The sequence below is a fragment of the Aquarana catesbeiana genome, linkage group LG11 (assembly GCF_042186555.1).
Source record: "Aquarana catesbeiana isolate 2022-GZ linkage group LG11, ASM4218655v1, whole genome shotgun sequence".
NCBI lineage: Eukaryota > Metazoa > Chordata > Amphibia > Anura > Ranidae > Aquarana > Aquarana catesbeiana.
In genome coordinates this window covers 202,797,956-202,824,813 of record NC_133334.1, presented here as the reverse complement: position 1 = coordinate 202,824,813, position 26,858 = coordinate 202,797,956, and the positions used below count along the sequence as shown (strand labels likewise).

The 26,858-nt window shown below is 40.8% G+C and overlaps 1 protein-coding gene across 4 annotated transcripts in view; it reads left to right on the top strand.

Annotated features, from left to right (window-relative positions):
• PC (pyruvate carboxylase) overlaps positions 1-26,858 on the top strand; it is a 989,411-nt gene that overhangs the window by 540,384 nt on the left and 422,169 nt on the right. For all 4 annotated transcript variants that reach the window (XM_073605170.1, XM_073605168.1, XM_073605171.1 and 1 more), the window contains one exon: positions 18,887-19,049. In XM_073605170.1, coding sequence (XP_073461271.1) covers positions 18,887-19,049 — 163 coding nt within the window. The remainder of the gene's footprint in view (positions 1-18,886; positions 19,050-26,858) is intronic.

Here is a 26,858-nt window from a genome sequence, read left to right as displayed (position 1 = left end):
AAGAAGACAAACACAGGCCCGTCGTGCCCATAATGTCCTTCCTGCTGCATTCGCCACTCCTAATTGGGAACCCACCGCTTCTGCAGCGCCCGTACTTCCCCCATTCACATCCCCAACCAAATGCAGTCGGCTGCATGAGAGGCATTTTCTTTATGTCCTCCCGAGTACCCCTACCCAACGAACCCCCCAAAAAAGATGTTGTGTCTGCAGCGAGCGCGGATATAGGCGTGACACCCGCTATTATTGTCCCTCCTCTCCTGACAATCCTGGTCTTTGCATTGGTGAATGTTTTGAACGCTACCATTCATTAGTTGAGTATTAGCGTAGGGTACAGCATTGCACAGACTAGGCGCACTTTCACAGGGTCTCCCAAGATGCCATCGCATTTTGAGAGACCCGAACCTGGAACCGGTTACAGTTATAAAAGTTAGTTACAAAAAAAGTGTAAAAAAAAAATATATATATATAAAATAAAAAAAAATAGTTGTCGTTTCATTGTTCTCTCTCTCTCTCTATTCTCTCTCTCTATTGTTCTGCTCTTTTTTACTGTATTCTATTCTGCAATGTTTTATTGTTATTATGTTTTATCATGTTTGCTTTTCAGGTATGCAATTTTTTATACTTTACCGTTTACTGTGCTTTATTGTTAACCATTTTTTTGTCTTCAGGTACGCCATTCACGACTTTGAATGGTTATACCAGAATGATGCCTGCAGGTTTAGGTATCATCTTGGTATCATTCTTTTCAGCCAGCAGTCGGCTTTCATGTAAAAGCAATCCTAGCGGCTAATTAGCCTCTAGACTGCTTTTACAAGCCGTGGGAGGGAATGCCCCCCCCCCCCACCGTCTTCCATGTTTTTCTCTGGCTCTCCTGTCTCAACAGGGAACCTGAGAATGCAGCCGGTGATTCAGCCAGCTGACCATAGAGCTGATCAGAGACCAGAGTGGCTCCAAACATCTCTATGGCCTAAGAAACCGGAAGCTACGAGCATTTTATGACTTAGATTTCGCCGGATGTAAATAGCGCCATTGGGAAATTGGGGAAGCATTTTATCACACCGATCTTGGTGTCGTCAGATGCTTTGAGGGCAGAGGAGAGATCTAGGGTCTAATAGACCCCAATTTTTTCAAAAAAGAGTACCTGTCACTACCTATTGCTCTCATAGGGGATATTTACATTCCCCGAGATAACAATAAAAATGATAAAAAAAAAAAAATGAAAGGAACAGTTTAAAAATAAGATAAAAAAGCAAAAAAATAATAAAGAAAAAAAAAAAAAAAGCACCCCTGTCGCCCCCTGCTCTTGCGCTAAGGCGAACGCAAGCGGCGGTCTGTCGTCAAACGTAAACAGCAATTGCACCATGCATGTGAGGTATCGCCGCGAAGTTCAGATCGAGGGCAGTAATTTTTGCAGTAGACCTCCTCTGTAAATCTAAAGTGGTAACCTGTAAAGGCTTTTAAAGGCTTTTAAAATGTATTTATTTTGTTGCCACTGCACGTTTGTGCGCAATTTTAAAGCATGTCATGTTTGGTATCCATGTACTCGGCCTAAGATCATCTTTTTTATTTCATCAAACATTTGGGCAATATAGTGTGTTTTAGTGCATTAAAATTTTAAAAAGTGTGTTTTTTTCCCCAAAAAATGCGTTTGAAAAATCGCTGCGCAAATACTGTGTGAAAAAAAAAAATGAAACACCCACCATTTTAATCTGTAGGGCATTTGCTTTAAAAAAATATATAATGTTTGGGGGTTCAAAGTAATTTTTTTTGCAAAAAAAAATAACTTTTTCATGTAAACAATGAGTGTCAGAAAGGGCTTTGTCTTCAAGTGGTTAGAAGAGTGAGTGATGTGTGACATAAGCTTCTAAATGTTGTGCATAAAATGCCAGGACAGTTCAAACCCCCCCCAAATGACCCCATTTTGGAAAGTAGACACCCCAAGCTATTTGCTGAGAGGCATGTCGAGTCCATGGAATATTTTATATTGCAACACAAGTTGTGGGAAAGAGACAAATTTTTTTTTTTTTTTGCACAAAGTTGTCACTAAATGATATATTGCTCAAACATGCCATGGGAATATGTGAAATTACACCCCAAAATACATTCTGCTGCTTCTCCTGAGTACGGGGATACCACATGTGTGAGACTTTTTGGGAGCCTAGCCGCGTACGGGACCCCGAAAACCAAGCACCGCCTTCAGGCTTTCTAAGGGCGTGAATTTTTGATTTCACTCTTCACTGCCTATCACAGTTTCGGAGGCCATGGAAAGCCCAGGTGGCACAAAACCCCCCCAAATGACCCCATTTTGGAAAGTAGACACCCAAAGCTATTTGCTGAGAGGTATAGTGAGTATTTTGCAGACCTCACTTTTTGTCACAAAGTTTTGAAAATTGAAAAAAGAAAAAAAAAAAGTTTTTTCTTGTCTTTCTTCATTTTCAAAAACAAATGAGAGCTGCAAAATACTCACCATGCCTCTCAGCAAATAGCTTGGGGTGTCTACTTTCCAAAATGGGGTCATTTGGGGGGGTTTTGTGCCACCTGGGCATTCCATGGCCTCCGAAACTGTGATAGGCAGTGAAGAGTGAAATCAAAAATTTTCACCCTTAGAAATCCTGAAGGCGGTGATTGGATTTCGGGGCCCCGTACGCGGCTAGGCTCCCAAAAAGTCCCACACATGTGGTATCCCCATACTCAGGAGAAGCAGCTAAATGTATTTTGGGGTGCAATTCCACATATGCCCATGGCCTGTGTGAGCAATATATCATTTAGTGACAACTTTGTGCAAAAAAAAAAAAAGTGTCACTTTCCCGCAACTTGTGTCAAAATATAAAATATTCCATGGACTCAATATGCCTCTCAGCAAATAGCTTGGGGTGTCTACTTTCCAAAATGGGGTCATTTGGGGGGGGGGTTTGTGCCACCTGGGCATTCCATGGCCTCCGAAACTGTGATAGGCAGTGAAGAGTGAAATAAAAAATTTACACCCTTAGAAATCCTGAAGGCGGTGCTTGGTTTTCGGGGCCCCGTACGCGGCTAAGCTCCCAAAAAGTCCCACACATGTAGTATCCCTATACTCAGGAGAAGCAGCTGAATGTATTTTGGGGTGCAATTCCACATAGGCCCATGGCCTGTGTGAGCAATATATCATTTAGTGACAACTTTGTGCAAAAAAAAAAAAAGTGTCACTTTCCCGCAACTTGTGTCAAAATATAAAATATTCCATGGACTCAATATGCCTCTCAGCAAATAGCTTGGGGTGTCTACTTTCCAAAATGGGGTCATTTGGGGGGGGGGTTTGTGCCACCTGGGCATTCCATGGCCTCCGAAACTGTGATAGGCAGTGAAGAGTGAAATAAAAAATTTACACCCTTAGAAATCCTGAAGGCGGTGCTTGGTTTTCGGGGCCCCGTACGCGGCTAAGCTCCCAAAAAGTCCCACACATGTAGTATCCCTATACTCAGGAGAAGCAGCTGAATGTATTTTGGGGTGCAATTCCACATAGGCCCATGGCCTGTGTGAGCAATATATCATTTAGTGACAACTTTTTGTAAATATTTTTTTTTTTTTTTTGTCATTATTCAATCACTTGGGACAAAAAAAATAAATATTCAATGGGCTCAACATGCCTCTCAGCAATTTCCTTGGGGTGTCTACTTTCCAAAATGGGGTCATTTGGGGGGGTTTTGTACTGCCCTGCCATTTTAGCACCTCAAGAAATGACATAGGCAGTCATAAACTAAAAGCTGTGTAAATTACAGAAAATGTACCCTAGTTTGTAGACGCTATAACTTTTGCGCAAACCAATAAATATACGCTTATTGACATTTTTTTTTACCAAAGACATGTGGCCGAATACATTTTGGCCTAAATGTATGACTAAATGACTAAAATTTAGTTTATTGGATTTTTTTTATAACAAAAAGTAGAAAATATCATTTTTTTTCAAAATTTTCGGTCTTTTTCCGTTTATAGCGCAAAAAATAAAAACTGCAGAGGTGATCAAATACCATCAAAAGAAAGCTCTATTTGTGGGAAGAAAAGGACGCAAATTTCGTTTGGGTACAGCATTGCATGACCGCGCAATTAGCAGTTAAAGCGACGCAGTGCCAAATTGGAAAAAGACCTCTGGTCCTTAGGCAGCATAATGGTCCGGGGCTCAAGTGGTTAATTTGAGGGTATTTACATCCAAATCAGGTGAGCTGTGTAGGAATTACAGTTTGTATATGTCCCTCCCACTTTTTAAGGGACCAAAACTAATGGGACAATTGGCTGCTCAGCTGTTCCATGGCCAGGTGTGTGTTATTCCCTCATTATCCCATTTACAAGGAGCAGATAAAAGGTACAGAGTTCATTTCAAGTGTGCTATTTGCATTTGGAATCTGTTGCTGTCAACTCTCAATATGAGATCCAAAGAGCTGTCACTATCAGTGAAGCAAGCCATCATAAGGCTGAAAAAACAAAACAAACCCATCAGAGAGATAGCAAAAAATTTGGTGTGGCCAAATCAACTGTTTGAAACATCCTTAAAAAGAAAGAACGCATTGGTGAGCTCAGCAACACTAAAAGATCCACGGAAAACAACTGTGGCGGATGACCGAAGAATTCTTTTCCTGGTGAAGAAAACATCATTCACAACAGTTGGCCAGATCAAGAACACTCTCCAGAAGGTAGGTATATGTGTGTCAAAGTCAACAATCAAGAGAAGACTTCACCAGAGTGAATACAGAGGGTTCACCACAAGATGTAAACCATTGGTGAGCCTCAAAAACAGGAATGCCAGATTAGAGTTTGCCAAACAACATCTAAAAAAGCCTTCACAGTTCTGGAACAACATCTTATGGACAGATGAGACCAAGATCAACTTGTACCAGAGTGATGGGAAGAGAAGAGTATGGAGAAGGAAATTAACTGCTCATGATCCAAAGCATACCACCTCATCAGTGAAGCATGGTGATGGTAGTGTCATGGCGTGGGCATGTATGGCTGCCAATGGAACTGGTTCTCTTGTATTTATTGATGATGTGACTGCTGACAAAAGCAGCAGGATGAATTCTGAAGTGTTTTGGGCAATATTATGTGCTCATATTCAGCAAAATGCTTCAGAACTCATTGGACAGCGCTTCACAGTGCAGATGGACAATGACCTGAAGCATACTGCGAAAGCAACCAAAGAGTTTTTTAAGGGAAAGAAGTGGAATGTTATGCAATGGCCAAGTCAATCACCTGACCTGAATCCGAATGAGCATGCATTTCACTTGCTGAAGACAAAACTGAAGGGAAAATGTCCCAAGAACAAGCAGGAACTGAAGACAGTTGCAGAAGAGGCCTGGCAAAGCATCACCAGGGATGAAACCCAGTGTCTGGTGATGTCTATGCGTTCCATACTTCAGGCTGTAATTGACTGCAAAGGATTTGCGACCAAGTATTAAAAAGTGAAAGTTTGATGGATGATTGTTAATCTGACCCATTAATTTTGGTCCCTTAAAAAGTGGGAGGCACATATACAAACTGTTGTAATTCCTACAGCGTTGATTTGTATTGTAAATACCCTCAAATTAAGGCTGAAAGTCTGAAGTTAAAGCGCATCTTGTTAGTTTAATTTCAAATCCATTGTGGTGGTGTATAGAGCCAAAAAGATTAGATTTGTATCAATGTCCCAATATTTATGGACCTGACTGTGTGTATATATATATATATATATATATATATATATATATATATATATATATATATATATATATATATATATATATATTTATACAGTGTCTCACAAAAGTGAGTACACCCCTCACATTTTTGTAATTATTTTATTATATCTTTTCATGCGACAACACTGAAGAAATGACACTTTTCTACAATGTAAAGTAGTTAGTGTACATCTTGTATAACAGTGTAAATTTGCTGTCCCCTCAAAATAACTCAACACACAGCCATTAATGTCTAAAACGCTGGCAACAAAAGTGAGTAAACCCCTAAGTGAAAATTTCCAATTGGGCCCAATTAGCCATTTTCTCTCCCCAGTATTTTATGTGTCTCGTTAGTGTTACAAGGTCTCAGGTGTGACTGGGGAGCAGGTGTGTTAAAATTTGGTGTTATCGCTCTCACTCTCTCATACTGGTTACTGGAAGTTCAACATGGCAGCTCATGGCTAAGAACTGTCTGAGGATCTGAAAAAAAAGAATTGTTGTTCTACATAAAGATGGCCTAGGCTTTAAGGAGATTGCCAAGACCCTGAAACTGAGCTGAAGCACGGTGGCCAAGACCATACAGTGGTTAACCAGGGCAGGTTCCAATCAGAACAGGCCTCGCCATGGTCGACCAAAGAAGTTGAGTGCACATGCTCAGCGTCATATCCAGAGGTTGTCTTTGGGAAATAGACGTATAAGTGCTGCCAAATTACACTGATGTATTCAGGAAGGAGATAAAGTCAGATAAGGTTCCTTGATTTTAAGCATCTGATTTACAGGACATTATATATTAGGAGTAAAGCATCTTGTAATAAAGCTGCTAGGAAGGAATTTATATGAATACACACTCTATGTATATAGATATATATATATATATATATCTATATACACACACACAGTATCTCACAAATGTGAGTACACCCCTCACATTTTTGTAAATATTTTATTTTATCTTTTCATGTGACAACACTGAAGAAATGACACTTTGCTACAATGTAAAGTAGTGAGTGTACAGCTTGTATAACAGTGTAAATGTGCTGTCTCCTTAAAATAACTCAAGACTCAAGATTGCCAAGTCCCTGAAACTGAGCTGCAGCACTGTGGCCAAGACCATACAGTGGTTAACCAGGGCAGGTTCCACTCAGAACAGGCCTTGCCATGGTCGACCAAAGAAGTTGAGTGCACGTGCTCAGCGTCATATCCAGAGGTTGTCTTTGGGAAATAGACGTATGAGTGCTGCCAGCATTGCTGCATCAAATATATATATATTACACACACACTATATAGGAGATGTCTGGCTTTACATGCACATGAGCTTTAATGACATCCCAGTCTTAGTCCATAGGATTCAATATTGAGTTGGCCCACCCTTTGCCAGGCCTGGCTCACAGTCTCCGCTCTTATTCATCCCAAAGGTGTTCTGTCGGGTTGAGGTCAGGACTCTTTTCAGGCAAGTCAAGTTTTTCTACCCCAAACTCGCTCATCCATGTCTTTATGGACCTTGCTTTGTGCACTGGTCCAGATCATTTGTTGGAAGGGGGATTATGGTGTGGGGTTTGGTTTAGTTTCTTGTTCCAGTGAAGGAAACTCTTAAGGCGTCAGCATGCCAAGACATTTGGACAATTTCATGCTCCCAACTTTGTGGGAACAGTTTGGGGATGGCCCCTTTCTGTTCCAACATGACTGTGCACCAGTACACAAAGCAAGGTTCATAAATACATGGATGAGTGAGTTTGGGGTGGAGGAACTTGACCGGCCTGCACAGAGTCCTGACCTCAACCCGATAGAACACCGTTGGGATGAATTAGAGCCGAGACTGCAGGCCAGGCCTTCTCGTCCAACATCAGTGCCTGACCTCACAAATGCACTTCTGGAAGAATGGCCAAACATTCCCATAGACACACTCCTAAACCTTGTGAACAGCCTTCCCAGAAGAGTTGAAGCTGTTATAGCTGCAAAGGATGGGCCAACTCAATATTGAACCCTACGGACTAAGACTAGGATGCCATTAAAGGTCATGTGTGTGTAATGGTAGGTGTACCAATACTTTTGACAATATAGTGTGTATTATGTATGTATGTGTGTGTGTATGTGTATATATATATATATATATACATACACATATATATATGCATGTGTGTGTATATATTAATATTTTGAGTAAAAACAAAACATTTACTTTCAGTCTACATAGCTTTTATCACACAAGGCTCAATTCACAAAGCTAATTATAATTGTTGAGGCTGAATTTGTTGATAGTTGTGGCAAATAACACATGCATTATACCTTAGTGATTTGAGCATATAGTCTCTGGTTGCCAGGGGCTTTGTAGATCCTTGAAGACCAAAGGGAATATCTTGACCCTGTCTTGTAGGAATCCAGTAAAATAATGTCAGCAAGGAACTATACAGTGCATAATGTGATTAACATTTTACAGCTGACTGGAGTCCTGCTTTAACTTTCCTGTATGTAGGTGCCTTACTGTGTCTACAAATCAGTTTCAGAGGTCACCATTCTTTAAAGTGGAGTTCCACACAAAAATGGAACTTCCGCTTTTCGGAACCCTCCCCCCCTCCGGTGTCACATTTGGCACCTTTCAGGGGGGAGGGGGGTGCAGATAACTGTCTAAGACAGGTATTTGCACCCACTTCCGGCATAGACTTCCATGGGAGTCTATGCCTCTTCCTGTCCCCACCGCGCTGTCTCCTGGGAACACACAGCTCCCAGGAGAGAGCGGGGACCACTCGGGACGCGCAGCGTGACTCGCGCATGCGCAGTAGGGAACCGGGAAGTGAAGCCGCAACGCTTCACTTCCTGATTCCCTCACCTAGGATGGCGGCGGAAGCTGCCGAGAACCGAGTGGGTTCTCGGCGTCCCCTGCCGACATCGCTGGACCCTGGGAGAGGTAAGTGGCCATGTATTAAAAGTCAGCAGCTGCAGTATTTGTAGCTGCTGGCTTTTAATATTTTTTTTTTTTTGGCGGTGTGGGTGAACCCCCGCTTTAAGTTCTATGTGAGGTAGTTTAATTATTGGTGTCCAATAAATGTTCAAATTTTAGTCTTTTTTACCATTGATTTAGGCCCCATTCGTTTTAATGAATATTGTTCTCTATACATGTAATGAAACCATTTGTCGACACAGTACAAGTGCATATTATTTTCAGTCCATATGCTGAGTTTCTCATGCCCAGTCTAGCAAAGCTTATATTTTGCAGGGATATCCTCATGTGGATACATCTGAAGTCATGTTGAATGGAAGGGCTTTTTTCTTGCAGTAGATTGAGCACAATTAGCATCTCAATTGAAGCTAATGAAAACAGCAGCAGGCAATTTTCCGATTGAGTAACTGAATATTGAGGGTTTGACAAAATGGACTTCAGAGAGAGAGAATCAGGTACTCTCATCTGGAGCCCACACGTCACCCACTGAAGCTTTATTAGGAGGTCTATGTACCGTATGTCTGTACCCAGGAGTCGCAGGTGTTGCATACCTGTATGACAGGATGCAGCTATACGCTAGTAAATGCAGATCTGAACATATATGTGCACCCCTGGGTGAAGACTGTCTGCATTTAGGAGCAAACATCTGTACATGTGCACATGTTTATGCTTGCATTTACCAGCTGCATTCTGTCATTGATTTGTACAGGTATGCAACACCTGCGACTCCTTTGTACAGAGATACATCTGGATTTTTACAGTGTATGGCCCTCTGTGCCTGTGTTCTTGAGCCCTAACACTTCTACTTTGTGGTGCACAGGAAATGTAGTCACCATTTTTAGCAAGATAAATTAAATGTGTTATCGGAACATTTGCGTTGGTCCAGAAGCTACACATGAGGTGAGCTTGGGCTTTCCAATATGATAATGATCTGAATGAAAATATCAAGATGACATTCATTGGCTGCAGCAGAAAATAGTGAAGGTACTGGAATGGGCATCAAGCATGCAGATAGTTCTAGGCAACCAAAGAATTTACAGGACATACCCTGAAGGGTTTTTGCTAAGAAAAATGGGCTGCTGTACTACAAAGTAATGAAATCATAGTGTTTTCTCATGATACAAAGCTAAGCAGGGCAATAACATCACAACAGAATAAAACAAATTTACAAGAAGACCTCAATGAAAGAGGGGGTACCAACTAGATGGCATATGAGGTTTAATATGAAAAAATGTGAGGTACTGTAATGCACTTGGGACCTGAAAATATGTATGCAACTTGCTCACTAGGGGGAGAACCTTGGGGGGGGGGTGGAGGTAGGAAAATAATGTAGGAGTCCTGGTAGAAAACAGACTCAGCAATATCATGCAATGCCAAGCTGCAGCAAGCACAAACAGGGTTAGCTGTCTGTTATCATGCTATAGAAAAAGGTATTTACTCAACAGATAAAACTATAATCCTACCACTTTACAAAAACCTGGTTTGGGCACATCTTGAGTATGCAATCCAGTTTTGGCCACCGATTCTCAGGACAGATGGTCTTGAACTGGTGAGCATCCAGAGGCAGACCAAAGCTAATAAGTTGTTAGGAACGACTACAAACATTTCATTTTTTCCCTGGAGAAGGAGGACCTTAAAAGGGGAGATGATTGCATTATACAAATCTTTAAAGGATCACTAAAGATAATGTTTTTTTTTTTTAAATAACAAACATGCTATACTTACCTCCACGGTGCAGCTTATTTTGCACAGAGTGGCCCCGAACCTGGTCTTCTGGGGTCCCTCGGTGGCTGTCTCGCCCCCCCCCCCTACAAGGACTCAACGCCTTCATGCAAGCTCCCTCGCATGGTGTTGAGTGCTTGCGGGCGCGCTCCCGTGATACAGCCAGCGGCCATAGCCGCTCACTGTATCACTCGGCCCCGCCCCCAGCACGCCGCGTCATTGGATGAGATTGACAGCAGCGTGAGCCAATGGCTGCGCTGCTTTCTATCAAAGGCCAGGCTGAGCAGTGAAGAGGATGTCGGGGGTGAGCGCAGGACTTTCGAGGGGTCAGGTAAGTAAAACGGGCGGGCTGGGGGGGGCCGGTATTGTCGGATGTTTTTTCACCTTAATGCATAGAATGCATTAAGGTAAAAAAACTTTTACCTTTACAACCCCTTTAAATGGTAACAGTATTATTGTCAGAAAAATATTAAGGATTCATTCACATGGCCAGACAAAAATTTTCTACTGATATTATGCATGTTTTCTAGGAGAAAAGTTCCCGTGTAATGATCAGTACAACACTTATAGATGCGCTTAAGGGCGTAAAGACGCATATGCGTACATGATTTGTTTTTATTATGCTTTATTTTTTTCCCTTTGTTTAGACTTAAAGTGGTTGTTAAGCCACTTAATGACTTAATTACAGTCAGCTCTGCTATATTTTAAATGTCCCCAGTGTATGTGTTTTTTTTTTTAAATGCCGCTCTGTACCTCATTTCATAGCGCCAAACGGCGCTCACATGACCAGCCTGCTCTCTCCTGTCTCAATCTGACAGCAAAGTGGGCGGAGCTGAGAAACTCCTGCTGACATCAGCCAGTAGGAGAGGAGAAGGGGGAGAGAGATGGCCGGTCACATGAGCGTCGATTGGCGCTATGAAATTTTTTTATAAAACACATACATTGGGAACATTATTTATTATAGCAGAGCTGACTGTAAGAATGTCATTAAGTGACTTATCAACCTTTTTAAGTCTAAAGAAAGGAAAAATGAAAGCATCATATAAACAAATTATGTACACATATAGGAATGTCATTGCGGTTTGATAGCAGCAGGAGGGGAGCAGATCAGCATCACATAGCTGATAGGTAGAGAGGGGGACAGAGGAGAGCTGCAGATAATGGAGGCACGTAAACTGACCACGGTGTTTGGGCTCAGCAGCCATGATAAACTGTGATCAGTTTACAGGGGGAGGGCAGAGCCAGGCAGGATCAGTCATGTTTTTTAGGTTATACAGGGGGCCAAATTACACAGCACAGGCACTGTGCTGTGTAACATGATTTAAGGGAACGGGATCAATTTTTTTTGTTTAGAGTTACAAACACTTTAATTCATGCACTTACAAGTGGATATATATCAGTTTATACGTGTAACTGTATAAAGCACATGTTTTTAGATGCATATTTTTGGATTTGAATGCAGGGCATGTTTGTGCAACTGTGTGAATGGTTTCATTGAAAACATTGCAGCTTTGTTCAGATCAGTAATTAAAACACTTTTATATGCGTTTTTTTTTTTTTTTTTTAAATGGCTGTGTGAATAAAGCCTTAAACTTGGGTCTCTAAGGAAGACATGAGGTCACACAACTAAGTTGGATGAAAAACTGTTACATTTTAAAGTGCTTACATGGTTCATTACTGTTAGACCCCATACACACTATTAGATTTTCTGCAGATTTTTGTCTTCTGTTGATTTTTGTCTTCAGATTTACCAAATCCATGTAGTGTAATGGCCTGCCTGATTGCATACAAACTGAAAGGTTTGAACAAGAAAATAACCCCTAAGTAGACTATTACCTTAAAAGTCCACTTAGGGGTTATATTCTTGTTCTAGTTAATTTGGATGTGGCACCCTATTGGAGCATAACCACTGATATAAACCTTTGACTCTTAATGTTTGACCTCATAAATATATGATTTTGGTAAATCTGAAGACAAAAATCTGCAGAAAATCTAATAGTGTGTGGAACCTCCATTCAATGGTTGCTTGTTTTAGCTGGGGGTATATGTAAACTCACATTTTTTTTTTAGATGAGTTTCTTCGCAAACACAGTGTCGGGATATAAATTGCTATAAATGCATACACACACATTCGGGTTAAACTGGGTGGCTTGGTGGCTTTATTTAACATTACCATCAATGTAACTTATTTGAATAATGTTAAAAAATAAAGAAAAAAAAGCACTTGTTTTGATTACTCTTGTTTTCTTAAAAAATAGCCCATGTTGTAAAAATTCTGCCAGGGGTGGTAAAACTATGACCATTTGATTGTAAATGGAAACCTGACTATATTTCCAACACTCCTGCAGTGAGTACACCTAAAGCAGTATTAAACTCCAAACCACTGCAATATAATAATGTTTGCTTTTGGGTATAAAACCAATTTCTGTTAACCATGTATCAAATTGTTGATGAGGATTGCCAAATCATCTGTACTAACTATAAACAATTTTGACTAAAGAGATTTATTGAAATTCAGGCAATTTACAGGAACTCTTCTCATTTGTGTGTGCATGGATTAAATTAAATAATCTGCTGAAACCAGTAATGGAGTATGCAACTGTGTGGCCTTTCAAAAGTGAAAGCAACAATTATTTTATGGTACAACAGGCAGTTTAAAGTTCCTTTTGGACAATAAAATATTTGAACTGCGTACAGCAATATAATAATCACAGACTGAATAGCTTGTTTTCCTGGCTTCTCTCGTTCTACCAGCTGCTAGTGAAAGTACAGTTTTAAAATGTGGGTTTCGCATGAGGAATTTCCAAAACTATTTTCGATTTTCAGAGATCTAGTAAAACTTGCCATATGCATTCAGAAACAATATTTGACAGCCCTTATTCTGCATTGTACAGAATTATTCAGTTTTAAACTGTTGAATAGCAGTTATTATTTAACTTACTATGTTTTTATTTCAGATATACATGTAGTAATGATTTTAACAGTATTTGGTTGTTTGGGTTTGGGAGGGTCATATAACAAGGAGGATCTGGTGTGGGCCAATGCATGATTAAAGACCTTCCTCAGGTTGGTGCGTGAATAGCCCTAAGAAGAAGCCATCCACGCAACAAGTCTTCTTGTGTGTGGAAGTCCTCCTCTCTAGTACAGTTCCTGCGTAAACGCAGGTATTGTGCATGTGGAATACTGCATATAAGGGGTTGTGGATGTGCACTCGAAGCATGTAACGGTGTTACCAGCTGTCGGTTTTTGGTACAAGTTGGTCCCTATGGTCCCATCTGATTGTTTGATGATCAACAGGTCCAAAAAAGGGATCTGTGTTTCGTCAAAATTAAACGTGAAATGTAGATTCATATTGTTGGTGTTCAGTTGTTGGACAAGTTCTCTCAGCAAGAGTGGTTAACCTGTCCAGGGTCCATCAAAAACATTAAGCAGGATCTGTTTGGATTTCTTATCCTAGCGGGTCATGCCTTGATGAATAATGCCCCGTACACATGAGCGGAATTTCCGCTCAAGCTTGGCTTGCATATACACGGTCACACAAAAGTTCTCTGAACTTTCGACCGTCAAGAACGCGGTGACGTACAACACTATGACGAGCCAAGAAAATGAAGTTCACTGCTTCCAAGCATGCGTCGAATTGTTTCCGAGCATGCGTGTTTTTTTGCGTGTAGGAATTGCATACAGACAAACGGAATTTCCGTCAAGAACTTTTTCCGTCAGAAAAATTGAGAACCAGCTCTCAATCTTTCGCTGGCGGAAATTCATACAGAAAAAGTTGGATGGAGCATATACATGGTTGGAATATCCGACCAAAAGCTCCCATCACACTTTTTTTGACGGAAATTCCGACCGTGTGTATGCAGCATAACTGAACTAAACTACATTGTGAGGATGGAAGAGCTACTTGATGATGCCAAATTAAAGCTTTACAAAATTCCCAGACTTGTGGTTCACATAGATTTTTTTTTTACTTGCCCAGGCTCCTACCCTTCCTTGGCTAAAATAAGTACTCTACACTCATCCCTTTGCCTGGCACGGTGGCTCCTCCCTGGCAAGTTTTCACTGCGGTCGGTGACCTCACTAGCAAGAATAATCTTATTTAGTTGTCCTAATAACCATAGTTACCAGGACTAAAAATATGGGGAAATGCCAAATTTTGAGTTTTCACCAGGACAGGAATAGAGAGAACTTTCAGTGGGGACACTTGTGGTCAGACCTGGCTAAAAGAGGATTTCCCTCACTTTGGGAAATTACCTCCCCCCTTCCTGCTGTGGTAACGGGAAAGAAAATGAAGGAGAAATCTCCCAAATAGCAAAGATGGCAAAAAAAAAAATAGAAACCTGACAGGTTTTTGCCATTCCCTACTCTATTCTAAACTAAACTTTTTTGGCTTTAGATATACGTTAAAAGTATTTTAACATTTATTTTGTTTGCTGTGCAGAAGATGCATCACACTTTAACTACATACCTGTTTTTTCCTGAATAGGGTTTTGCAACTCTTTCCAACTCTTTGCCTGATCAACCTATCTGCACTACCATTCAATCAGAGACAATCCTTTCTACTATTAAGTTATTGAAGGATTTCCATGAATTCATTTCAAAGAATTATTTTCTTTCCATTCACAAAAATTAAAGGGGCTTTGTTATTTTAAAGAGAGAGGTGTATTAGTACAGCTTGGACCTTGAAGAAGGGGACATACCCTGAAAGCTTTTCCTGAAAAATTGTATGTTAGTGCAAATAAAAAAAAGCATCACAGCCAGTGCTCATTTATTTCAAAGAACAACGTATAAATAAATTAGGATTACCCTCAGGCAATCAGAAACTGCCACCAGCCTTTACACGTTACATTTTTTTTTCTTACTGGAGCCAACAATAATAATGAGTCTTCATCATACTGTATATCATAGACCCATTACAAGGGAGAAAATGTTTTCTTTCTCATTTGCATTGGGCTCTTTTTAATGTCTGCAATGCTTCTAGTTGTTTTATAATCGTTAGTAAACAGACCAATGACCAAATCACTAACTCCTGTGTCTTTGATTTTATATAAATGTTAGATTGCCCATAATAATGCCAATGACAATTTAAAAGACTGGTATTTGTAGGTATTTACAGATTAACTTAGGGAATGCATGGGAGTGGATTTACTAAAGGCAAATAGACTGTGCACTTTGCAAGTGTAGTTGCTCCAGAGCTTAGTAAATGAGTAGACTTCCATCATCCAAATCTTGTGCAAGCAAAAATGTTTTGTAATTTTTTTTTTTTTTCTTGCATGTGATTGGGTATTCTTTGCAAAGTGAAGCTTCATCTCATTTACTAAGTTCTGGAGCACCTGCACTTGCAAAGTGCACATTCTATTTAGGGGTTATGACGAAGCAAAGAAATTTGTGAAACGCATCAACCATGCTTCCCTCTGTGCGTGTCATGATGCTGTGGCTATAATCATTCCTTGATGTTTGATGTTTTTAACCAAAAAGGCTTCTATCCTTATCTTTTGGAGTGTGATCATTCGTTTTGTTTCCTGAAATTATTTGCACAGTCTATTTGCCTTTAGTAAATGCACCCCTGGGTGTCCCTCTTTGACTATTCAAAAGAAATACACATTTTATCAAGCATTACTCATTTAACCAGACATGGTATCATCTGTAAAGTGATCCATATACAGATATATTATGCCAAGGAACTTTGATTATGTTTCAAAATAATCATGTGCTGAAGAATGAGGATACGGTGTGTTAATTTTATGTTGAAAACGACATGACCACGTTTACATATGTACATGTGGGTACCTTAAGGCACACATTGGTTGCCTGAATTGTGTAAAAATAATGTTTGAGAAAGTGTATGTCTTTTTCACATTGCTGTGTTAAACCAACAATACATATTTACACAAGCATTTTTTTTAAGGGATTGTGATGGTCTTATATCTAATTTGTCCCTGGCCAGCATACATGTTGGTACAGTTCTATTTTCGGTCAGTTCCAGAACTGTTTCCTTCTGAAATTAAATTAGAATAGATCTTTCCTCAGCTAGAAATAGCTGTAACTATATGACATGCATATATTTATAATATGCTAGATTTACTGGCTCATTGTGTATGCATGTGTTGTAAGATGTCTCTTCAAGTAAACTTAAATTGCTGGAAAGCACTGGAAAAGGCACTTTTGGTCTAATAACAGAAGATGTGTCGACAACTGAGGCCTTTCTTTCAGACAATATTGTGTACAAATTCAGCATACACCATGACCCACTCTGCGTCTACCCCTTTGCTTCATTGTAAATAGAAAGTTATGCACCTTTGTTGGTATTGGGGGAGCGGTGGCTATCTATGACTACAATACTCACTTATTTGATTCACTTTTGTTTGTTCTTTAATGCTATGAACAATTGTACTGCTAATTCCAGCATAAGAGAAGATTAGACATCTCACAAAGCTTATGAACGCAGCATCAGGAGTAATACGTGCAGCCTCTTTAAATTTGGAATGCTCTTGTGCTAAGTTATCAGTAGCAAGCAAAACAAAATTAGTGTTCCAATAGCATATCTTTCCATTTTGTGAATAACACTTTGAATGTTACATCTAAATGGTTACATGCAGCATACAAATGTCACTGGCAAAGTATAATGTGTTGTGCTTTTCAATAATTATAAATAACAGTTTGGAGGTTGAAAAACCAAAGTGTCTATTTGTATAGCACACCTGAACGTCCTTTCTTATTCTTTCTTTTGATGTGTTTCTGTTGTGGGCAAAAGTTAAAGGGACTTCCAAGCTCTACTCATACATTAAGAAAGATTGTCGTTAAACTAAATTAATTTCTTATAGTGTGTTTAAAGCATTAGTAAAACTTTTTTTTTTTTTCGGCAGAAATGTTTTTGTGACGCTATTCTGAAATATTCTACTAAATATTTAAAACCAATTTTCTGAAACCTGGCAGATTGATGTCATGCAAGTTTTCTCAGAAGCCTAGTGAGCATACTTCTTAGAAGACCCAGGATATATACACTTTCATTAGGACTCCAGTGTGATTAGAAACACTAACTTTTTGCTGTCATAGAAAACAAATAGTATGTAGTTCAAAGTATAGATGGGAAAACAAGCGAACCAATAATTTGCTTTATTTAAATGTGTTCATGCATTTCTGTTCACACAAGGTGATCTTGCTTCCATATTTTTTTATTGTGCACAGAAGGTAGCACCTGAAGTGTGTTCATTTGTGGTTTCTATGCGTTAGGGTTGACAACCCTGGCAAGCGGGACCCACCCAGAAATAGAGTCCAAGTGACAGCTTGGTCTTCACCAGAACACCCCACAAGGAGTGATGGGCTGGTGACCCTATTAGCTCCTGGGCTACTTTGCTGCAATCTTATACAAGGTCGTGGCCCTCGGGAGCACCTCACCAATGGGTAGCAGGAACAGGAGCTTTTATGAAGACAGCAGTATCATATGGTGGAGAGTCAGTGACTGAGGTAGGCAAAAAAGTAGGAAAGGAGTAGGCAAGAGAGTAGTTGCTGAAGTTGAAGCAAGCGGCAGCAAACAAGAGAATGCTTGGTATCCAGGCGGAGATCAAGGCAGGCAGCAGACAAGAGAGCAACAGGAACTGACAGAGTCAAGAACATGGGCAGGACCACCCACTACCACCCACTACCAGAGACTTATATACAATAGCTGTTGAGAAGTCACAGCTCTGAATAAAATAAGGGAAGATGTGTAAAATCCCCTCCAGTACCTGAGAGCATTACCAGCATCAGGCACATGCAAATGCATGCTAACGTGCAAACATCACAAACCAGCGCCCAACATGCTGCAAACAGGCCAAGCCCCTGGCTGTACAGGCACAGATCCTTGACATGCTGCAACACTATCGTATCTGCATTTAACCATTTATAAAATTTAAGCCCTTGCTCTGGAATTATTTGTGGCTTTTTGCTGATAGCATAAGGCTAAACATGCAAACATTTTAATACATTTTTCAAGGAATACAAAGGGGTTGATTTACTGATTTGGTGCAGATCTGCATTGAAACTAATGAGCTTACAGGTTTTTTTTTTTTTTTTTTAACCAAAGCTTAATTGAACAAGCTGAAGCTAGAATCGGAAGCTGATCAGAACGCTCCATTTTTAGTAAATCAACCTAAATTAACTGCGATAATAACAACAGTTTTTGGCTTGCTGTGCTCTTCATCAGGCTAAAGGCTAAATCTGGTCATTACCTTAAAAACATGAGTTGTTGACATTCCCTAACTCAAATTCTGCATACTATTTGTTAGGTTTAGCTTCACTGCCTCAGAATTGGTATGTAAAACATGGTATTACTTGTTGGCCTATTCAAACAGGTATTTCCTTTGTGACCGTTTCTACTTTAAATTTGGACTATTTTTAAATAGTCTGTATGTATTTAGTAATAGTCTGTAAGTATGTAAACATGGTATTACTTGTTAGCCTAATCAAACAGGTATTTCCTTTGTGACCGATTCTACTTTAAATGTGGACTATTTTTTTAAGATGCATATAAATTGTTACCTGTCTTGCTTTCTTACAGTGTTGACTTGGTCCATGCCCAGATCCATGTAGCAGAAGGAAAGAGTTTGCCTGAGCTTGGTCTGAAGCAGGAAAATATCCGTATCAATGGCTGTGCAATTCAGTGTAGAGTGACTACTGAAGATCCAGCTCGTGGGTTCCAGCCTGACACTGGCAGAATTGAGGTAGATCAAGTTTTGGCCTGTTGTCGTTTACTTCCATAATGTCACTGAATGTCTGACATTGTTAAAGTGGTGTTTCACCCTAAAAAAAAAAAAGTCATGATTGTGCCTAAAAAAAAAAATTAAAAAAAACATTTGGATATATATATATTTTTTTTTACTTACCTCTAAATGCCTGTTGCTAGGGGGTCCCTCGTAGTCTGCCTCTTTCAGTGCCTGGGCTGGTGACATCACTTCCCCCTCGGCACAGGAAGGGCTCAGCTCTGCTCCCTCCCTCCTGTCAATCATCTGGGACCCATTACAGGTCCCAGGTGACTGAGCGGCCAATCACGGCGCGCGGCGCCGCTCGCACATGCGCAGTGGGTGCCAGGCTGTGAAGCCACAGCCTGGCGCCCACAGTTGCAATGCCGGTGCCACTGAACGGAGGGGGAGACGATCGGGGCTTCCATCCCCCGCATTGCTGGACCCTGGGACAGGTAAGTGTCCAATTAAAAGTCAGCAGCTGCAGTATTTGTAGCTTCTGACTTTTAATTTTTTTTTTCTTTTGACTGGCCCTCCTCTAATGCAGGTGTCAATCAGTGGCATGTTGACACGTTTGGATTTAAGGTTAAGGTGCTCCAAGTTGAGGCATATTACTGCTGGAGCTCCATTTTCAGGCATACATGTATGGCCTTTTGTTTTTCCTTCAATATGTATCATAATTTCCCCTGTCAATAGCATATACATATCCTAGAAGTCAAAAGTTCTAGGACCCCATCATTTTTATTTTGAGTTGATATTTAAGCTGTTTAAGTCCAGTGAACAACCTGAATGGCAGAAAGCTAATTGGAGAATTACCAGAGGATAAATAACATAAATAATACATTAAAAATAAATATCAGAGATGGTTTTTGCAGTGGTAATAAAACACAATGACACATCTCAAAATTTACAAATATGAACAAAGGATATTGTACCACAGGACTTTTATGCCGCGTACCCACGATCGGAATTTCGGCCCACAAAAGACCGATGAGAGTTTTTTGTCGGAAAATGTATGCTCCATCGGACTTTTGCTGGCCGAATTCCAGCCAGCAAAAGATTGAGAGCATGCTCGCAATTTTTCGATCAGAAATAGTTCCTATTCGAAAATGCGATCGTCTGTGGCAATTCCGATGCACAAAATTCCTACGCATGCTCGGAAACAATTTGACGCATGCTCGGAAGCATTGAACTTCATTTTCTCGGCTGGCCGTAGTGTTGTACATCACCGCGTTCTTGACGGTCGTAAGTTCAGCGAACTTTTGCGTGACCGTGTGTATGCAAGGCAAACTTGAGCACAATCCCATCGGAAAAGCCGTCATATCTTTTTCCGACGAGAAATCTGCTCGTGTGTACACGGCATAAGGCTGTCAATACTCAGTTATGGCATAAAAGATCTTTTATTGTAATAATAAAATTGCATAAAAATAACCTGTATGTATATTGTACTTAATGCAGGAAAATATGTATATCCCCATACCTCTTCCTTGTACTATCCACTGAATGGCACAGATATTCTTATAATGATGCACAAATTGTTATATTCCTTTCGAAGGTTGCTGGTAGATATGAGTGAGCTGGAGATAATTTTTTCAGTGCATTTCTCAAAACCCAATCTGCTTCATGAGGATGTTTTTGAAACCATCTAAAATGATGCAACAAAAATGATTTTAGAGAGCAATGCTTTTCAAATGTATACATACATATCAAGAAATGGCCATGTGTGAAAACTTACTGTATATCTATGTATAAAATAACTTTATATGATCCCACATAATGATATGTGTATTCCAGGGAATATCACTGGGGAAATAAAAACAGGATCTAAGTTTGACCCACATAGTCATGAAAGTATCTAGAGATATATAAATAGGTAAATGCCTAGGTAGGTTATGCATGAATACCAACCCATCGCCATTACAATAAATTCCAAAATTTTCTTTGTGCAGAGCTAGCAAGGTCCGTGATATCAAATGTTTGTCAAGAAAATTTCCCAAAAGGATGGGGCAGCAGCTAAACCAAGATAAACTATTGATTGCAAGTGTAGTTTTTGTAACCTGTCTGTTGCAAGGTGCACATATACAGGGCTATGTAAAGACAAGGGAACATATAAGATTCACTCTCTTGGTAAGAGTTAATGCCCACAGGCATAAATTGTTACAATAATTTTGAGAAAGTTCCTCATAGAATGATTTACCTTATATATATTCATAAATTCCTAAATTACTAAAGAGTGGTCAGTATATACAGGCCTCTCACATCAAAGGTTAAACATCCTTTCTAGCATAGTGCACCAGCTCATTTTCATAATGCTCCCTACCATTCAATATAGGGTGCAACGCCATGGAACAGAAGGTGGGAGAGAGATGTAAACATAAGCCAGGTCCCTATGATATAAATGTAGAATTATATGATATTCTAGATAAAGGTTAGGATCAAGCAGCTTACCAGAATCAAAATAAAGTTGAAACTTATGAGCCCCACGATGCTCCACTACAGTGGGGAAAATAATTATTTGATTCCCTGCAGATTTTGTAAGTTTTCCCACTTACAAAGAAATGAAGGGTCTATAATTTTTTTATCATAGGTGTATTTTAAATGATAGAGACAGAATATCAACCAAAAATCCAGAAAAAAATACATGATACAAATGTTATAAATGAAGTTGCAGTTCAGTGAGTGGTGGCAAAACCCTCATTGGCAAGAGGTAAGACGTTTCTTGTAGTTGGTTACCAGGTTTGCACACATCTCAGGGGGGATTTTGGCCCACTCTTCTTTACAGATCTTCTCTAAATCCTTAAAGGAGTTGTAAAGGCAGAAGGTTTTTTTTTTTTATCTTAATGCATTCTATGCATTAAGATCAAAAACCTTCTGTGTGTAGCAGACCCCCCCCCCCCAGCACCCCCCTAATTACCTACCTGAGCCCCTTTTCTCTCCAGCAATGTCCATGATCCCCTCAGCCATCCAGGACACTCCTGATTGGCTGAGACAGAGCAGCGGCGCCATTGGATCCCAGGGCTGTCAAAGTCATTCAGCCAATCAGGGGAGAGAGGGGGTGGGGCCAGATCAGGGCTCCATGTCTCAATGGATACATGGAGCTCTGACTCGGCTTGGGTGCCCCCTGTAGCAAGCTGATGGCTGAGGGGCACTCAAAGGAGGGAGAGGCCAGGAGCTGCAAAGAGGGACCCGAGAAGAGGAGGATCCAGGCTGCTCTGTGCAAAACAACCTGCACAGAGGAAGTAAGTATAACAAGTTTGTTATTTATTTATTTTTTAAACAAGCCTTTAACCAAACACTTTAAGGTTCCTTGGCTGTCTCAAAGTTTCAGCTCCCTCCATATGTTTTCTATATGATTAAGGTCTGGAGAGTGACTAGGCCACGCCATGACCTTAATGTGCCTTTTTTTGAGCCACTCCTTTGTTGCCTTGGCGGTATGTTTTGGGTCATTGTCATGCTGGAAGACCCATCCACGACCCATCTTTAGTGTTCTGGCTGAGGGAAGAAGGCGTGTATTATGGCATTCAAGGAGTTGGTCTCATCTGACCAGACTACTGTATATTCTTGCAGTATTTCACAGGCTTTTCAAAATGTTGTGCAGCAAACTTTAAAGGAGCTTCAACATGCTTTTTCTTCAGCAATGGAGTCTTGCATGGTGAGCGTGCATACAGACCATGGCGGTTGAGTGCATTACTTATTGTTTTCTTTGAAACAATTGTACCTGCCAATTCCAGGTCTTTCTGAAGCTCTCCGCAAGTGGTCCTTGGCTCTTGGACAACTCTTCTGATAATTCTTTTCGCTTCTCTATACAAAATCTTGTGCGGAGCACCTGGTTGTTGCCGGTTTATGGTGAAATGATGTTCTTTCCACTTCCGGATTATGACCCCAACAGTGCTCTCTGGAATATTCAGAAGTTTAGAAATCCTTATGTAACCAATGCCATTGGTATTTTTTTAAACAATAAGGATGAGAAAGCTCTTTGCTTTTACCCACCATGAGATGTTTCTTGTGTGACACCTTGATAATGAGACACCTTTTTATAGGCCATCAGTTGAGACTGAACCAGCTGATATTAATTTGCACTGACAAGGGGCAGAATTGCTGTCTAATTACCAGAGACCTTCAAATTGTGGCATTTATTTTTACAAAATGTGGCACTAAAAAATGTGGCAATATGGCATTTATTTTGGCCAAATGTGGCATTTATTTTTCAACTTTCCACCACCCTTTCCATCGTAAAAGGGATATTAAATTGTGCAACTTGAATCATATTAACTACTTTATTACTATTTACAGGTATTTACAACAATTTTAGTTTTAATTATAGTATAATTTTACGTGAGCGACTATGCTCTCCATAGAAAAATTGAGGCGATGGCCGCTGAGGATGTACTTTAATTTTGAAAAAGTCCTCTCTACGTCGGCTGATGTTTCAGGCACGTATTTCATTGCCAGCACGTCTGCAGCGTCCCAATTTTCTCCAAGTTCTAAGAAAGAAAAATATATACACGTATACAGTCGGCACTATTTAAAACATGAACATTTGGTTTTTTTTCATACCTACACGTAAACATGTTTGTAAATTTTTACTCGTTGATCTTAATTTTTGCAGAAGGTATTGTTGCTCAACCAAAGGTATCTATGCGTGATTTGAACATAAACTATCATTGAACGTTGCTTACCTTTTCACACAATTGAGGTACCATTCGTCTTAGGGTGCTCACGCTTGGCAATTTGATGCTACAGTACTTGTCAAAAATGTCACGCAGGGGACCCTTCTCCAGTTTGTGTAACGGAATGCCTTCTGTAAGGAAAGCCATGGTGATGTCTCTGGAAAATTCCTGGACCTCGGGCCGAATTTCCCATGACATCACATGCTCCAGTAAAAGTACGTTTCCTACACAAGGCAGAATAGATCAGTTTCGGAACGGGGACTAAGGTGAGGACAGAAAACAATTTTCTATAGAAAATTTTGACACTTGAGGAGCATTTCAAGGCTACTTGGGGTACAAGGCTGTTGGGTACCATAAAACGAACGTTAATGGCCAAAATACCGTATTTATCGGCGTATAACACGCACTTTTTTCCCCTTAAAATCACGGGAAAAATCATGGGTGCGTGTTATACGCCGATCCCCGCTATTTTGTGATCTATCGGAGCGATCGCCGCCGACATTCACATAGCGTGTATTTTTAAATATGGCGAGTTCGGAGGGACTCGGCGGCGCTTGTTCAGCTGAACGAGCGCCCCCCGAGAACACAGTGACTGGGCGGAGCCGAGATACACATAGCCGAGGGTTCTCGGCTCTTCTCGGCGCCGTTCACAGTCCCGCCCAGTCCCGCCATTGGACCTGTGTTATGTCCATCATAGGGACTGGGCGTGACTGTGAATGGCGCCGAGAAGAGCCGAGAACCCTCGGCTATGTGTATCTCGGCTCCGCCCAGTCACTGTGTTCTCTGTGGCGCTCGTTCAGCTGAACAAGTGCCGCCAAGTCCCTCCGAACTCCGCGGCGCCATATTTAAAAATACAAACTAAACTTGTGTATGTTGGCGCCGATCATAAAATGTACACTCGGGACAAGGCTGCACTGACCACTGGGGACAAGGCTGCACTGACCACTGGGGACAAGGCTGCACTGGGGCAAGGCTGCACTGGGGCAAAGCTGCACTGACAATTCTGCAGTGGGGCAAAGCTGCACTGACAAGGCTGCACTGACAAGGCTGCACTGGGGCAAAGCTGCACTGACAAGGCTGCACTGGACACTGGGGCAAGGCTGCACTGACAAGTCTGCAGATGGACACGATAACGCTGCATTGATGGGCATTTAAATGTAAGTTTTTTTTCCTTAAACTTCCCTCCTAAAAGTTTTTTTCCTTAAAATTCCCTGCTAAACTTGGGGTGCGTGTTATACGCCGGCGCGTGTTATACGCCGATAAATACGGTATACAGTGCTTGTGGAAGTAATAGAAAAAGATGACATTCTCTCGAAAAATGGAAAAAGTGAGAGAAATGAGAATGATATAGGTATAAGAAGAGTTCTCAAAGAAAACTGAATAAAAACTTACCGATTTTTGTGCACAACTTGCAGAATATCTTTCCACCTTCCACGGTGAAATTGCTGTCACCATTAATCCACTTCTTGAAAAGGGTTACATTTGTACTATTGTACGTCCAGATGAAGCTAAACACCCCCAAATGTGAAACGCGTTGACGTCATGTCCACCCGGACGCCACGCTCAGACGCAATTCCCTATTGGTGTCTAAAGTTCGCCACCTCTTGGGAGGAAGTTGATCACGTGATTGCACGGCACTTACGGAGAGTAGAGAAGGACTTAGACGAGGCCACATACCTGGATGGCTGTTCCATACATGCTTCCTTATAGATGCCAGCCCATCTGTACTCTACATACAGTGCAATGCCTTCTATATAGATACCGCTTAGCGGTGATGTGACTTCATGACGGCAGGACTCCTATACAGGAAGACGCCAGTTCCAGTAGCAAATGACGGCACCCGTCAATGACCTGGGGTGGTAATGTACTATGGCTGTTTATAACTTTTGATACAGTTACATTTATGCATACTGGTGGTGTACTTCACTAACAGCTCATTGCTTCTGGCTCTATGAGAATACATCCAGTCCAGGACATCCCGGACCACTGGTCATCTCAAAACAACTTGCTGTATTTGTGATATATTTTCACACAGCATTGAACTTCGGCAACTTTGCCCTTTACATTAGACTGTCCGGAATTGTTGTCCTGCGGACACCGGCAAGATACCTCCATCAGCTGGTGCCGACATTGAGCTCCCTATACACCTTGTGGTTACTACATGGCCTTCCATTCTGTTCCCAGTCCTCCATCACCCTCCCCCGAGCCCTTCCACCTCAGGGATTGATGTCGGCCTTGGAGCCCTACTTAGCAATTGCTGTTCTACTCCTCATAGTGGACAACAAGGCTGACACCAATTTATTGTGCCCGGACGCTGTCTATGTTTTATGTTTTTGTTTATGTTGTTTTGTTCCCCTTGTCTGTGATCGCGACAGACCAGCCTTTTAGGTGGTCGGCGATACTTTACTAGGTACAGTACTACATTGGGTCACTACCCTTTTACCTGTTATTTGTGTTTATGCCAATAAATTTTTCACTTTTGATATATAGACAAGGTTTTTGCTCTTCTGTTAGCCCCGCTTTTCTATATCCCCTCCTGTTTGGGATACTTTTTGTATTACGTTTGAACTAGCAACTTTAGGCATATTGAATTAGGAAAACACGAAAATGTAAAACACAAGCGATGACTTCAGTAATACACTTCAGCTTGGTATGAAGGACGTGGGAAAGGGAGCTGATATACTGTACATATGCATTTCCCTACGGTCCTCCCCCCTGCTAATGGATTTTTACATATAGTGTACACAAAGATATACACTGTGGGACAATCCCCCCCCCCCCTTAGCAGCCAATCCACATACACATATATATCCCATAATAAGTTTATCTCAAGGCAGACAGAACAATGTGAGGTCATTAACATTTAACAATGAGACAGGCACAATCCACACTCCCTCCCAATACACAAACAATAGGGAAGTCTGCCAATAACAGTCTGTGTGTCTCTCTCACAGACAAGCACATGGAATACACTGTGTAAGGTGGTATTAAATCTTCATATTTCTATATGAAGACATTGCTGACAAATATTACTGTCCCACTTGAAGAATGTTAGAATATTTTTATTTTTTCTTGGCCCAAATAAGGCAAAATATGGCACAAAATGTGGCATTTTCCCGAA